We start from the raw sequence: 14,999 nt of genomic DNA, 5'->3' as shown, positions 1-14,999 counted from the left end.
GACGTTCAGAGCCCTCCCAGGGTCAGAGGGAGCAGATAGAGAGCAGAGCGCAGCAGATTGCAAAAGGGCTGACGTAAACACAAAGCCAGGGTCACTGGGAGGTTGCGTTAGCCTAGATCTAGTTAAGTCAAAAAAGCTAATTGGTTCTGCATTACTATTAAAGTAACTTAAAGTCGGAATTTAACGACAGGGTAGGCTAAAGTTATTGATCTTCACACCCACTTCAATTGAACCCTGCCACAAGCTACGTCAATGTAACCATCACCCGTCTATTAATTTAATATGAAATGTATTTACATATTTTTATAATTTCTATACGACTTGACCCGAAGCCTAACAATAAGGTTTTCCTAAGTCAACATGAATGCTCTAATCCACCCATACGCAAATAATAAGCCGGGTTAAAGTAAGAGTAGAGAGGGAAAGAAATGCAAGCGCACAGCAAAACTGCAACGTAAGCAAAGGGCGATGTTAAACCCAGGGTAGGAGAGAAAGGGAGATCCCGGCCGTCTTTGTATCCCCGCAGCGCGGGGTAGGAGTGTGTATACGCTTGGGGAAACACGAGTCAAAGACCACAACGGGAAGCTGACCCAGACCTTGGATTAATACAGAATCATAACTGTGGAACTCTGATTAAATGAAATGTTAACTTAAAACTTTTTAACCATTCCTTTGTGCGTCGGTGAAAGTCGGAGGGAATATCGCCCCTCCCTCCAGGTTGTGCACCCAGACAGAGAGGCGCCTTCGAGACAATTTCTAACATTTGATTGTTTTACTTGTGGGTTTTATGGTAGGAGTATGACAACGGAATATACCGTGGGTGATGCACAAGGACACACACTGACACACGTACGGACACACACTGACACACGTACGGACACACACGGACACAGATACATACGGACAAATCCTGACACAGCAAAAATCGAAAGAAACCCCGCCTTGTGGGCAGGATCCAAGTGAAGGGATTTTTGGGCATAAAAAGAGGATCCTGAGCATTGAAACTGGGGGGAAGAGTTCGACAGGAGTGGGTCGGCTCACCAGAGTTCGACCCGGGGGGGGGTCGGCTCACCAGAGTTCGACCAGTGGGTCGACTCTCGGGAGACAGTTCGACTCGGAGGGGTCGGAACTCGGGGAGTTCGACTCGGAGGAGGTCGGAACGCGGGGAGTTCGACCAGTGGGTCGGCTCAGGAGCCGTTCCAATCGGGAACGAGAGCAACAGGTCGCCAGCCGGCGAGCTGCAGAGCAGGGGGCGGCGAGCAGAAGCCAAAGTGGCCCCGTCGCTACCCACTGACGTTGGCAAGACTCGCAGGGTAGTGAGGCGTCACCTAGTGTGATTTCCAAGAGCTGAAAGACAGAGTATTGCTGATTCTACATTGAGTCCAGCTGCAGAGCGACCGACGCACCAAGCAAGAGCTTCTGCAAACCAGAGCAAGAGCACGTGCGACTTGAGTCATCCAGCAGTGGAGAAAAACCTGCTTTCAGCAAACCAGCAACGAGCACGTTCGAGTTCTCCACCCAGAGAGAGGGAGCGTGCCGATGCAGCTCATCCAACAGCGGAGAGAAACTGCTGTCAGCGAACCAGCACGAGCGTGATCGCGCAGCTCATCCAGCAGTGGAGAGAGGTGTCCACTGAGCAGAACTGAGAGCGATCAAGCAACTCTCCCCCGTGGACAGAGGCTGGCTGCTGTGTGGAGGAGGGAACGCCGATACGTATGATGCACAACTCCCACACACCTCACCGCTCTAAAGGGAGCGAGGCTACTTCTACAAGCGATGCCAACTTCAGCGTATGGCAACGCAAAGAATTAATTCCAAACACTGACTATTCAAAACAATTCATATCACTCAAACATACATGGGTCCTTAACCAGAGGCGAACACTCAAGTCCGTGAACCATCTGGCTGTGGAAGCATCGATCGTGTGATAACAGTCTGACATTTATAAGTATATTCATAATTTCCCTCTTTAATATTTTGTTTTGGACTGTACTTCTAATCGCATAAGTTACCAACCGATCCAACAATACGAATTAACCCTTGGCACCTTCGCCACGGAGCTACGCTCCCGGGGAGGAATCGTGCTAAACCGATTTTCTGATCATACAATCTTATTCACGAATGAATTAATTAATCTCCCGTGAGATAACACGTTCCGCCGCATACCCTCACACTAAGCCATTTCGGTAATCTTATAGTCTGTCCGGTGGATCTGTTGTTACATTTATGCCTTTGGAAATAATAACTGTTTGATTGTCTTTTTATATGAATACCGTTGCATGTTAATCAATCGCCTGTGATAATGTGCTGACCATTTCAAGCATAATGATCGTTCATATTATAATGTATAAGCTTTTGTGTAACATAGCATTTGCATGTTCTGACTCTCTCTCTCACTAACAGCAATCGCTTTATGCGGGGTCCATGTGTTATCAAAGTGAAATCGTACAGTCGTTGATGATACTGTCTTGATACCGTGTGGATACCGTGTTGAAGTTCCGAGATTGAGAGTTCACATACATATTATAGTTAAGGTTTAATTAGAAAATAAATTGATTAATACAGAAGTGGTCGTGTGATTCTTTCCTGAAATTTTTGCATAAGATCTGTATCCTGCGACGAGATATGAACTCGGGAACCTAAACTATAAACACACCAATCCACACTCATTAAACTTTAAAGCGAATGATATGAACTTGGGACCTAAAAAATGAACACTCGGGGAGTGTTAAAGCGAGAATCACTGTATTAAGCTGATCAATAATACGAAGTTAGACAACGAGGCCGAATTGACACTAGCGTAACTGCACACGATTGATTGCGTTATCCTGATTGAAAACCCCACCTCGTCAACGAGGCGGGGCCTGATTATTATAAAGGCTATCATTAACACAACCACACCCACTCGTATAAATTAATACGGTTACCTCTCTAATTAGCATAGTTACACGCATAATTACACGAATTAACATAATTTTGGATTAATTATGCAAATTTCGAATTTCATTTAATTTTAATTATCTTTCATCAATTTTCACACACCCACATATACAACAACTGTATCCATGGTGATGCAAGTGATCGAGCAGCACTCGTCTCCTTTGGCAGCCATGAGCTCGTGGTGAAGACTCCACATTCGTATAGCGAAGGCAAGTATGCCCTTTGGACGTCCACTGTTGGTTTCTCACCAAGTGCTAGAGGGATAACGATAACGGGATGAGTCTACCAGGGCCATACGGGATGGACTTTAACCGCCCTGCCTGATAAAGTCAAGGGAGTGCAAATACAGCAGCTAACCCTGACCGGAACCTGCCCGGAATTCCCATCCAAAGCTACAATGCCATATTCCAACGACAGTGGCCATTCTTGGTGCAGGACAACCAATCCTGGCTTCCCACAATATTGCTCGAAAAACGTTTGATGCTGCAACGATGGAATGAGCTTTTAACTCGTCGCCTTGCAATTGCCAGCCCGTGATGCTCGCCATCGAACCGTAGTTCCCACCCAGGCAGGTTGCACACCATCGGCGGCATTGGTAAAACGAGGCGCGGTTGGCAACGAAGAGACACGTGTCCCCCCCCCCCGCCCGCAGTATCGCAGGAGAATCTCAAGAATTGCGCCTGCCTCGTGTGCGTGGTGCTGAGCCATGGCGAGGACGGCGTGGTGTACGGCACGGACGGCCCGCTGCCCCTCTCCGACATCGTCAAGCCCTTCGCCGACAGCAGCTGCCCCTCGCTGGTTGGAAAGCCTCGACTCGTCTTCATACAGGTGCGTCCGCTCGGCCAACACCTGAACTCGCCACCCGTGCGTCTGTGCTGCTGCTGCTGCTGCTGCCCCAACGTGCACAGCCGTGGGGGATTCCAGAGCAACGTCGTCGGCCCGGGAATCTGGGGTCGGCCAAAAGTGTAAGTTATTTTTTTGTTGCGCTTGTGCTGTGGGGTAGCGTTGCCATGTGTTTGCGGGCTTAGCATGCGGTGCGAGTCGCATCAGAGCACCTGACCGAGTCAAGCTCAATGACAGTGTCACTGCCTGCTTTAAACAGTGGTGGGAGTTCTGCACACGGCATCTGTGTCAGGGGACCAGACTCGTCATAAGAAAACCGTTGATGACTTCCCGCAATGTATGCATGTATATGTATGTTGAACTTCTTTCGCGCCGTTAAGTAGCCAACCGTGTTAATCGTAGGTGCTTAAAAAAAAGATAACCATATTATTGTCTCGTGACAAAGGATAGGCTGAGCTGACTCTACAACATAATTTTAACTCAAAACCTCCTGTGAGCCAATCACTACGACCGCTCGCACCATCACCTGTCCTGATGGATAATTTGAGTGATGTTGAAATATATGTATTCGGTGGAACAAGCCTATAATCCAGTATTCCGGATATGAAGGTTGTTGGATGAAATATAGAGTTGTGAAACTCCCAACCCTCTAAGCTGTGGGGAGACTGGGGGAAGGGCAGCAAAGCGTGTTAGTTCATGGCCCTTTCTGGGTTTGAGTGTCAGCCTCTCATATGCACACTGAGTTTTTCCTGCGGCACGGTGAACGAATTAAGGAGGAATTGGTCAAATACCGCACGACTAGCAGGTCCTGGAAATAGTCTCGGGACTTGGCGAGTCGTTCCTAGAATAGGTAGACGATGCTGACGATGATGCCGATGACGCTGTTGCTGTGTTTCTCCACCCAGGCTTGCCGTGGAACCTTGCTGGACAAAGGTGTGGACAAGGTTGAATGCGATGGAGACCCGGATGTGAAGGAAGCCTCTCTGCTGCCCACTGTCGATCTCATGCAGCCAGACTTCCTGTTCGCATTCGCCACCGTGTCAGGTGACGAGCCGCGTGCCTTGCTTTCAGCACGCAGCCAAGATCTTATCCATGTTCACTGAATGCTTTGATGTTTCCCAGAAAACAACAAAAGTTTCCAAACTTAAATGGTAGGTTGTAGTAACTGACAAATTCGGTCTTCACTTAAAGCTTTCGTGACTGCAGGAATTCATATTCTTTGGGTCTTTCGGTAAAGTCACGTAGATTGGTTCAAAGAAAATGAAATAACAAAAAAAACTACGACCGCTTGTGTTAGCGATCGAAACGTCGTAGTTTTTATTTTAATTTATTTGAACCTATCTACGTGACTTTACCGAAAGGCCCAAAACATGACAAATTCGGCTCAATCAATCGGCACGACTAATACAGCGGAAAAATCTTGTCATGCGGGCCGCTGATGTAGCGCTGTTGTCTGTTGCAGATGAGAGAGTTCCGATACTATTCGCAAAAAGTTTCCTTCACCGCGAAATGACCTTCCGGCTAAAAGGACGAATGTGCCACATGACTCCTCTTATCCATGACAACTCGCAGACCGCATGATGTGCTTATCACCCACGGCAAGCGCTGGCGGGTGATTCCACACTCATCTGCGACAAAATGTGCATACCAGGATCCTGGAACTAAAACTCTCTTTTCTGAGCAAAACTCCTGGAATTACTTGAACCATTCTCATAACTACACAAGAGAATGCCAGCAATGATGCTGACCACAAAAAATAGCTTCAAATGCAGCCGAGCATGTCCGCATATATATAGCATTCAACTCACCGTTATAAAGTCGTTCAGTTTTCCTGATGGAGGTTGACAAGGCCCATCATCGCTCCTGTGTGAATAAAATGTGGACCATATTGTGCCAAGCCAACAATGACCATCCTTTCGGATAGACTGCCCCCCCCCATCAAGGGAATGTGGAATTCCCACTGACAGCTAGAATCAGCCAGACGCGTATCGCGACACGTGCGTTTGGACTGCGAGACGCTTGAACATTGAGCTTGACTCTCAAATGTGTTTTTTTTTTACATATATACTTTAATCACGGTTGCCGAGCACAGGCCTGAAGGCCTCAAACGCTAAACGGCCAGTATCAAACAGTCCTATGGCCCAGACTGGCCATAGGGCAGCAGTCCGGGCAAATGCCTGGTGGGTCGGTCCATTCTGAGGGCTGGAGAACCAGTGTGTGTGTGGGGAAATTTCAAATGCGATAAGAGTAAAAAAATATATTTAAATATTTGATTACCTCTAATGTGTACTCTTCATTACTTATTTACGCTCTCAAAATCTTTGGAAGCCCCAAACATTTTTCCTCACCGGCCAATTTATGTTTTTTGGACCTAACCCAAATGGTCCAATGAGATAGCACGGCAAAATCACGCCGAAACGTCGTCACATTGCTAATCAAGGGACGAGTACGAGTATACAGTTCGTCTCGCAAGCCATTTCGAATAAGTAAATGCCCAATATCCGAATTAGGGCCGGTGTGTTTACAAATAGTCCTGAGCCGATTTAGTTTTAGTCCTAGCCCGTCACTGGGTGCGAGCGATTAAAGAGTGAATCGGGTTTCCGGTGGAGTTTGACTTTTATATTTGGGGGGGGGGGGGGGGGGGGGTTCGCTTTGACCCTCACATTAGGAATTGCGGGTGCATATAATATATTATTTTTTAAAATCTGAATTGTAAACTTCTGAAAATAAATCAATGAAGGTATCCAGTTTGGGCGGCGGGACATTGCCCCCCCCCCCCACCCCCCCCCCCCCCCCCCCACCGCAAACTTCTCCCATGGGTTTCTGATATCGAGAGCGTGCGACTCCCTCCCCGCAGGGTACTTCTCCTGGCGTAACCCGGCGAACGGTTCATGCTTCATCCAGCTGCTGTGCTCCGAGCTGCAGGAGCATGGCCAGCGGATGGAGCTCACCAAGATACTCACGCGAGTCAACCGGCGGGTCGCCACGGAGTTCACGTCGAACACCACCGACGCTGACCTCAACAACAGCAAGCAGATACCGTGCACGGTGTCCATGCTCACCAAGGAGTTGTACCTGCTGAAGCGAGCGTAGGTGCACGCGTTTCAATCAGTTATTCTTTTCCCCCCTGCAATCATGCCAATATTGAAATATTGCTCTGTTGACATCGCTATCTCAAATCCTGGCTTCCGAGTTGTAGAATGGCGTGCTGCCCATTAAACATGCATTCCTCTCCAAGCGCTGGCCTCAATATTCGAAAGTGGAGTTGACTTTCACCAGCACACACCGCACCACTACCTTCGGCATGTCGCCGGGGTCACTGGGCTCTCACCTTGTAAGAGTGCGCGGGGCTGGTATGCACCACCAGAGGGCGCTGTGTGGCTCTGATGCGGGCTATTCTCAGTACGATTAGTGTCAAGGACAGCCAGTCTTACGCAGCGAAGGTATGCGTCGACGTGAAGCCAGCTGTTTGCGCATTTGGTTGCACGTTTCTTTGCCATCGAAATATTTTTTTTTGTGCAGCTGATTCGAAGATGGCGGAGCCTCACAACGGCTTTAATTCTCGACTCCCTGTGTTGGGAAGCTTCACAGCAAATACACTCGCCTCTTTAATATCTGCACAAAGCTATCCCGGCTAAGACGGCGTTTTTGTTTTCAAGTGCGGCCGCTCCTTTACAGCTCGCCACGCTTTTACGAACAAGTCACCCGCAAAGTGCCGTTGCTGAAGAAATTAAATACACAAGTAAATAAATGAACGCCGTGCACTGCTTGCGCGGAACGTGATTTTAAAAGTCATATTCAAGCAAATACCGCAGGACTTGGACATTTGAAGTCTCCTCGACAAACATGACAAATGTCTACATCATTAGACCTCCTTTGCCAGTACCAAAATATAATAGGGTTATTCCCCTTTTTTCTGGCAACAAAACTGAAATCTTTTTACGAGGATTCATGTCTGCATTAACCACAATACCTGCAGTCAAAATACAAACAAAAAACATACGATGATAATATATGCGTTGTCCTTGAAACTGATTTGTCCACACCAAAGGGACGGCTTTCTTTTGAGCCTCGACCCCATTGGTGCTCGACCAGATGACGCCAAAAGGACGCCTTTTGGCGTCATTTTGGACGCCTTTTGGTGTCATCTGGTCGAGCATCAATTGGACCGAGGCTCAAAAGAAAGCCGTCCCTTTGGTGTGGACCAATCAGTTTCAAGGACAACGCATATATTAAAACAGTATGTTTTTTTTTGCATTTTGACTGCAGGTATTGTGGTTAATGCAGACATGAGTCCTTGTAATAAGGTTTCAGTTTTGTTGCCATAAAAAAGGGGAATAACCCTATTATTATAACAAATGTCTTTGTGGCTTGAAGCCCTTGCTGCTGTTTCTCACGCACGCCCTGGCACTGTGTACAGAGTAACAAGGCGGGTCCGCCACGTTCTCGCCCAGTTGTTCCCAATTGGCTGTTTCAGCCATTCCCGAGGCCTCTGCTGGTGTTTTGAGTCGAGGGATGAAAGTCAAAGGGCTGCAGGGGCATGATGCCGCGTGTATCTTCTGCAGTCTCTCAGTTCATCGTTACCAGTCCAGGTACTTCATGACCCGCCCTTACTGGGCATACAGTGTTTGAAAAAGAGCTTCATCATATTCATCCAGGGTGAATACGGATTCTGATCCGATTCTGGCCTCGGACTGCATCTGGAAAAAATAACATTGCAATTGAGCAACGCATACACTCTAAACTGAATTCCCCATAGGTCAGCACGTATGTTTGTGTTTTGTTTGCACGCCGTGTAGTTTTTCGCTTGTGCAATACGGCACTGATAAAGGACCATCCATTTAGTACGTATGCATGGAGGGGGGATGGTTAACCCAAATGCGTACGCTTGCGTATGGGGGGGTCTACTGACAATGTCCGTACGCATAGGAAACGGGGGGGGGGGGTAAATCCTCGGTAATAATTTGTCTACGTTGGCTTTCAAATGAGCCACAGTTCAGTTTCTTCAGCTGTCAGACAACAAGTACTACCGGGAGAAGTAGGTCTGTGGGAGAGGTGTCACTTGTGTGCCAGCGTACCCCTGACTGCGAGCTATCACACAGCTCAGCAGTGAGTCTGCCATCGTCTGGCGGCCAGACCCACCACGGATGATGATCACACTTACTGCAATCTGGCCTCACTGCAGACTGCCGCTGGCTCAAGGTTTTAGCTGCCGTGGTGCTCTGTTCGTGCTGCTGCTGCTGTCCGGACTTCAGTACTAACACAGGTCTGTACATCGGGCTACTGTTAGAGCAGATGGTCAGTGGACGCACTTTATATAGAGACTGGTTCACCGAGTTTCGTGTGTTTACGATCATAATCGACGTGTTTTTGAATAACCAGTCAGGATGGGATAACACGGTAAAGTATAACTGTACAAAGCTGCGTGTAAAGCTAGGCCGATATTTAATGAGTGGATTAAATATCGGCCGTTCTATAGGATTCGGTGGGGTGGGTGTATCAAGTGTACGTACGGAGGTGGGGGGGATGTAAAAAGTACGCGTGCGTAGAGGGAGTTTTGGAGTTGTCAAGTATTGACACATTTTTGCATACGTACTAAATGGATGGCCCCTAATAATATTTCAGCAAGGGCATCCATTGCTCCGCAGGGCTTTTTAAAAGGCACATAGATATGATCATAATTCACAGATATCTCTTGATAATTGTGAACGCGCTCTTGTCGACTTTTATATTTTGCGGGTTAAATTAATGTCCACGTTCCATGTAGCCAACTAAATAAAGCAAAGTAATTCAGACTGCACTGGACTGCTGGCTTTCCCACAAGGATTGAGACACATGCTATTGCGTGATTACTCGGGTTCCAGCATTCCACATTTGGGGATATTCAAGGTTGGGGTTGAAGTGATGCCGCATGTTTTCAGTAACTTTAGGAAATGTGAGTGAAAAGGAGATGCTAAAGCTGCAAAGTAGGGTACGAGGGTGTAGTTGGAGCTACATGGTGGTAATGTAATAGAGGCAGCCAAAATTTTTTAAAAAAATGTTTACCCGAGGATCACAAATAATGAATTTCATAAAATCTTTTCAACTACATAACTTAGAAAACATTGTAATAGTATTATATTCTTAGCTCTTTCGGTAAAGTCACGTTGAAGGGAAACAATAAAATAATAAAATATATATAAAACAATAAAAATTCTCACGCCGTTTCGACCATAACACAAACGGTCGTCATCATAATCATAACACAAACGGTCATCATGTTTACAACGTCATCATAATCATAACACAAACGGTCATCATGTTTACAACGTCATCATAATCATAACACAAACGGTCATCATGTTTACAACGTCATCATAATCATAACACAAACGGTCATCATGTTTACAACGTCATCATAATCATAACACAAACGGTCATCATGATGACGACCGTTTGTGTTATGGTCGAAACGTCGTGAGAATTTGTATTGTTTTATATATATTTTATTATTTTATTGTTTCCCTTCAACGTGACTTTACCGAAAGAGCTAAGAATATGAATTACTGCAGTCACGAAAGCTTTAAATCAAAACATTGTAATGTTAATATGTGTGCGTAGATAATAAATATTACGCGTGATGTTCAGGTATGGGCTGTGCGATAACGCAGATATCGTGATGGGCAGCGTGGTGATGACCGATTGTCTACATCATGGGTACAGCATTTGAGAATGTTACTTGGCATTGGTGAAGTGATGTACGTTGTTTTGTAATTGTTAATCCTCTTTAAATAAACACAAAATACATCTGAACCGGTGGTCCCCGCGTTTTTTCAGAAAGACCTCATTATTGATGCCTCGTTGTTGATGTCATCAGAATCTTTGTTTTAGACTCCAGGAGGAATGCAATGAGCTACGGAAGCTTTTTCACAGACGTCGATTTGGGGCGGCTCATCGAGTTACATCAATAAAGAAACAAACAAAAATAGTACAAGAACTGATACGAGAGTATAGAGAAATGTTCAGCAAATCACTAAAACATATAAATATATGAACGTGTAGAAGGACTGAGTTACTACGCGGACGTCCGATATGAGGCCCATTGTTGTGGCACACCGACTCCGAAACCTCCAATCCGCCATTCCTCCCCGCCGTCTCCCCCCCCCCCACCCTTCTCGACCCCCCCCCACCCTTCTCGACCCCCCCCTCCACCCATCTCGACCCCCCCACCCTTCTCGACCCCCCCCACCCTTCTCGACCCCCCCCCACCCATCTCGACCCCCCCCCCCACCCTTCTCGACCCCCCCCCACCCTTCTCGACCCCCCCCCACCTTTCTCGACCCCCCCCCCACCCTTCTCGACCCCCCCCCACCCTTCTCGACCCCCCCCCACCTTTCTCGACCCCCCCCTCCACCCTTCTCGACCCCCCCACCCTTCTCGACCCCCCCACCCTTCTCGACCCCCCCCCCACCCATCTCGACCCCACCCATCTCGACCCCCCCCCACCCTTCTCGACCCCCCCCCCACCCATCTCGACCCCCCCCACCCTTCTCGACCCCCCCCCCCACCCTTCTCGACCCCCCCCCACCCTTCTCGACCCCCCCCCACCCTTCTCGGCCCCCCCCCACCCTTCTCGACCCCCCCCACCCTTCTCGACCCCCCCCACCCTTCTCGACCCCCCCCCCACCTTTCTCGACCCCCCCCACCCTTCTCGACCCCCCCCTCCACCCATCTCGACCCCCCCCCACCCTTCTCGACCCCCCCACCCTTCTCGACCCCCTCCCCCACCCTTCTCGACCCCCCCCACCCTTCTCGACCCCCCCCCACCCTTCTCGACCCCCCCCACCCTTCTCGACCCCCCCCCACCCTTCTCGACCCCCCACCACCCTTCTCGACCTCCCCACCCTTCTCGACCCCCCCCCCACCCTTCTCGACCCCCCCCCCCACCCTTCTCGACCCCTCCCCACCCTTCTCGACCCCCCCTTCTCGACCCCCCCCCCCACCCTTCTCGACCCCCTCCTTTAATTCGTCCCCCTCCTTCTCGTCCCCCCCCCTTCCTCCACCAATCCCATCTCTGCCACCCCCCCGAACCGACTCCCCGCCGTCTCCTCCCCCTATTCCACTTTCCCGCTCTTTTGCTCTTGAACCAAGCTGACCAATCCTAGCTCAGCATTTCCTCTGGCACCTCCCCGGGTTGGGATCGCTGATATTGATAGACTCCTCCCCCCTCTGATATTGATAGACTCCTCCCCCCCTGATGTTGATAGACTCCTCCCCCTCTGTTGATAGACTCCTATCCAGGCCACCAAGATTATACGGCTTACCAAAAATACATAAAGTAGATACACCCCTTCGTCCCATCGTCTCTACTATCAACTCCCCCACCTACAAACTGGCTCGTTTTTTGTCTGAAATCCTGCGTCCTTTCACTGGAAAAACCACCTCTGTGGTACAAAATTCTACTCACCTGGTATCGACAATCAAGGGTATTTCCCTGTCCCCAGACGACCTGCTTGTCAGTTTTGATGTAGTTTCCTTATTCACCAAGGTTCCTGTACCTGACACCATCGCAATCATTGAAGACTTGGTTCATCAAGGACTAAACACTGAGGTACCCTCCCTGGTGAGACACTGTTTAACCAATACATACTTCACTTGGAATGGAACTTTCTACAAACAAACTGAGGGCACCCCAATGGGCTCCCCCCTATCTCAGGTTATAGCTAACATTTTCATGGAGAAATTTGAGACTGACGCCATCCAGACTGCCACACTGCGCCCAACCTTACGGGAGAGGTACGTGGATGATACTTTTGTCATCTGGCTACATGGCCGGCCTGCTCTAGACCAATTCTTCGACCACATCAATTCCATACACCCAGCCATCAGATTTACCATGGAAGTCGAAAAAGATGGCAAGCTACCTTTTTTGGATGTCCTAATTAAAAAGAGACCTGATGGTTCAATGAGCCACTCTGCCTACAGGAAAGCTACCCATACGGATGCTTATCTGAAACCGGATTCCCACCACCATCCATCACAGAATAATTCTCTCATCAAGACTCTGTATCATAGAGCCCAATGCATATCCGACCAGGAACACATAGGCAGTGAACTCAAGCACGTACACCAAGCTCTTAAGGCTAATGGTTACTCCGACTATACAATCTGCAAAGCTATCACTCAAACCATGAAGAAGGACCCTCTTGAGGAGCCTTTCAAAACCATCACTTTACCCTACATTGCGAGGATCACAAAAAACATCTCCAAAATCTTGAATAAACACAAGATCCAGGTCCGTTTCAACACATTACATAAAATCCATGATCTGGTTCCGTCTGTAAAAGATGTGATTCCGGACATACAGTACCCTGGTGTCTACAAAACTAAGTTGCCTCTGTGGTAGTAGTTACATTGGAGAAACCAAACGCCATGTCTCGGACCGCATTCGTGAACACAAAGCAGACTTTAAACACGGTAGGACCAACACCTCGGCCATGGCAGATCATTGTTATTATTCAGTAGGCTCACATGACATTGACTTTTCCAAGACAGAGGTTCTTTGTAAGCCATCTGGCTACCATGAGAGATTCGTTCATGAGGCTATCCACATATACAAGCACAGAGACAATTTCAACCGAAAAGATGGATTCTGGCTTAGCAATCATTGGAAAGATTTGATAAACCATTTCAGGTCTTAATTGATTGTTCACGCTTACAGTGGCTTTCAGACAGCATACATTAATTTTTCGTCTCCCCCCTCCTCTTTTCAGAACATAGATGGACAAGTCCTTCTAAATAAACTGCCAAATCGCTGCGAGTGGCGCTGACGTTTTTTTTATAAATAAGTAAATACACCGTTTAAAAATAAATAAATTAATGCGAACCGACACACCTGATGACGACCGTTTGTGTTATGGTCGAAACGTCGTGAGAATTTTTTATTGTTTTTATATATATTTTATTATTTTATTGTTTCCCTTCAACGTGACTTTACCGAAAGAACTAAGAATATGAATTACTGCAGTCACGAAAGCTTTAAATCAAGTCTCCTCCCTCTCGCCCTTATCCTGAGATGTAATCATGGGCCAAGGATAATATAATCAATCATGATTTGAAGCTTTCGTGACTGCACGAATCCATACTCTTTGGTTCTTTCGGTAAGGTCACGTAGGTATATGATGGTGGCGGGTTTAATGATACATTTACATATTTACGCGATCTAACCCATAAAAATACTGTATTATGGATAATATCCTTACAGAAGTATAAATAGAACTCGTACATAAATGCCTGCAGGTGTGTCAACATGAACTGCAAGCTTTGGCAAGGCAGAGTCACAACAACAGTCCGAGACCACACCAAGACAATATAGTACCTCGATTACATTGCACTTTATAATCTAACTATTGAAACACTAGTACTATTCATAATAAAAACATATTTACCTATTTACAAAACACACAAACTATATCTCTTTAAAGTTGCTGAGCAAAGGCCCCCAAATATCAAGTGGACAGCAATATATACAGCAATATCATAGTGGTAATAGGTCAAAGTCAAGACGTTTCTTCAATTGCGAAAGGTTTTAACACCTGGGGGGGGGGGGGGGGGGTGGAAAAACACTTGTTTTACAGGCGGTACGGTGGTTAAACACGGTATGGACCGAGTCCTCAACATGGCACAATAGCTTTGCAAGTAGCGATAGCGGAGTGATAATGAGACGGTGAGCAAGTGACTGGAAGCTCATGAGATCGGCGCGGTCCGCAAGTTAATCCGCGAATAAGCAACATACTACTTGTATTGACACCTACTGGTGACTTACTTCGTCGCTCTGCAGGTGGGAAACCGATGCCCCTGAAGATGTGTTTCATTTCGATTTAAAGCTTTCGTGACTGCAGGGATTCATATTCTTGGTTCTTTCGGTAAAGTCACCACGTGGGAGGGAAACAATACAATAATAAAAATATAAAATTCTCACGACGTTTCGTGATGACGATTGCTTGTGTTGCAGATGTATTTCATGATACACCAACCCCCCAACCTTCAGTGTGCTGAGGATCACAGCTGTGTGCCACTGTGTACGTCATGTTGTGTCTATCGGTTGTTTCGACCCATTATGTGCTTTATAAACACGTCATTCCAAATCTTAAGGACCCCGGGCTGCTTGGCAGAATGCCATGAAGGCTGGATACGGGAATGATGGGGTATGGGGTAGTGGTAGCGAATGGAGAGAG

The 14,999-nt window shown here is 47.5% G+C and overlaps 1 protein-coding gene across 2 annotated transcripts in view; it reads left to right on the top strand.

The window, feature by feature from the left end:
- Positions 1 to 10,575, top strand: part of LOC116940219 (caspase-3-like) — a 101,793-nt gene extending 91,218 nt beyond the window's left edge. For both annotated transcript variants that reach the window (XM_076065647.1, XM_032949687.2), the window contains exons 5-7: positions 3,593 to 3,768; positions 4,689 to 4,827; positions 6,641 to 10,575. In XM_076065647.1, the coding sequence (XP_075921762.1) occupies positions 3,593 to 3,768; positions 4,689 to 4,827; positions 6,641 to 6,876 (551 nt within the window). In that variant the 3' untranslated portion in view covers positions 6,877 to 10,575. The remainder of the gene's footprint in view (positions 1 to 3,592; positions 3,769 to 4,688; positions 4,828 to 6,640) is intronic.
- Positions 10,576 to 14,999: the final 4,424 nt, after the last annotated feature.

The sequence above is a fragment of the Petromyzon marinus genome, chromosome 8 (assembly GCF_048934315.1).
Source record: "Petromyzon marinus isolate PM22_M1 ecotype Great Lakes invasive population chromosome 8, UKy_Petmar_22M1.pri1.0, whole genome shotgun sequence".
Taxonomy (NCBI): Eukaryota; Metazoa; Chordata; class Hyperoartia; order Petromyzontiformes; family Petromyzontidae; genus Petromyzon; species Petromyzon marinus.
This window is presented reverse-complemented; position numbering and strand designations above follow the sequence as displayed.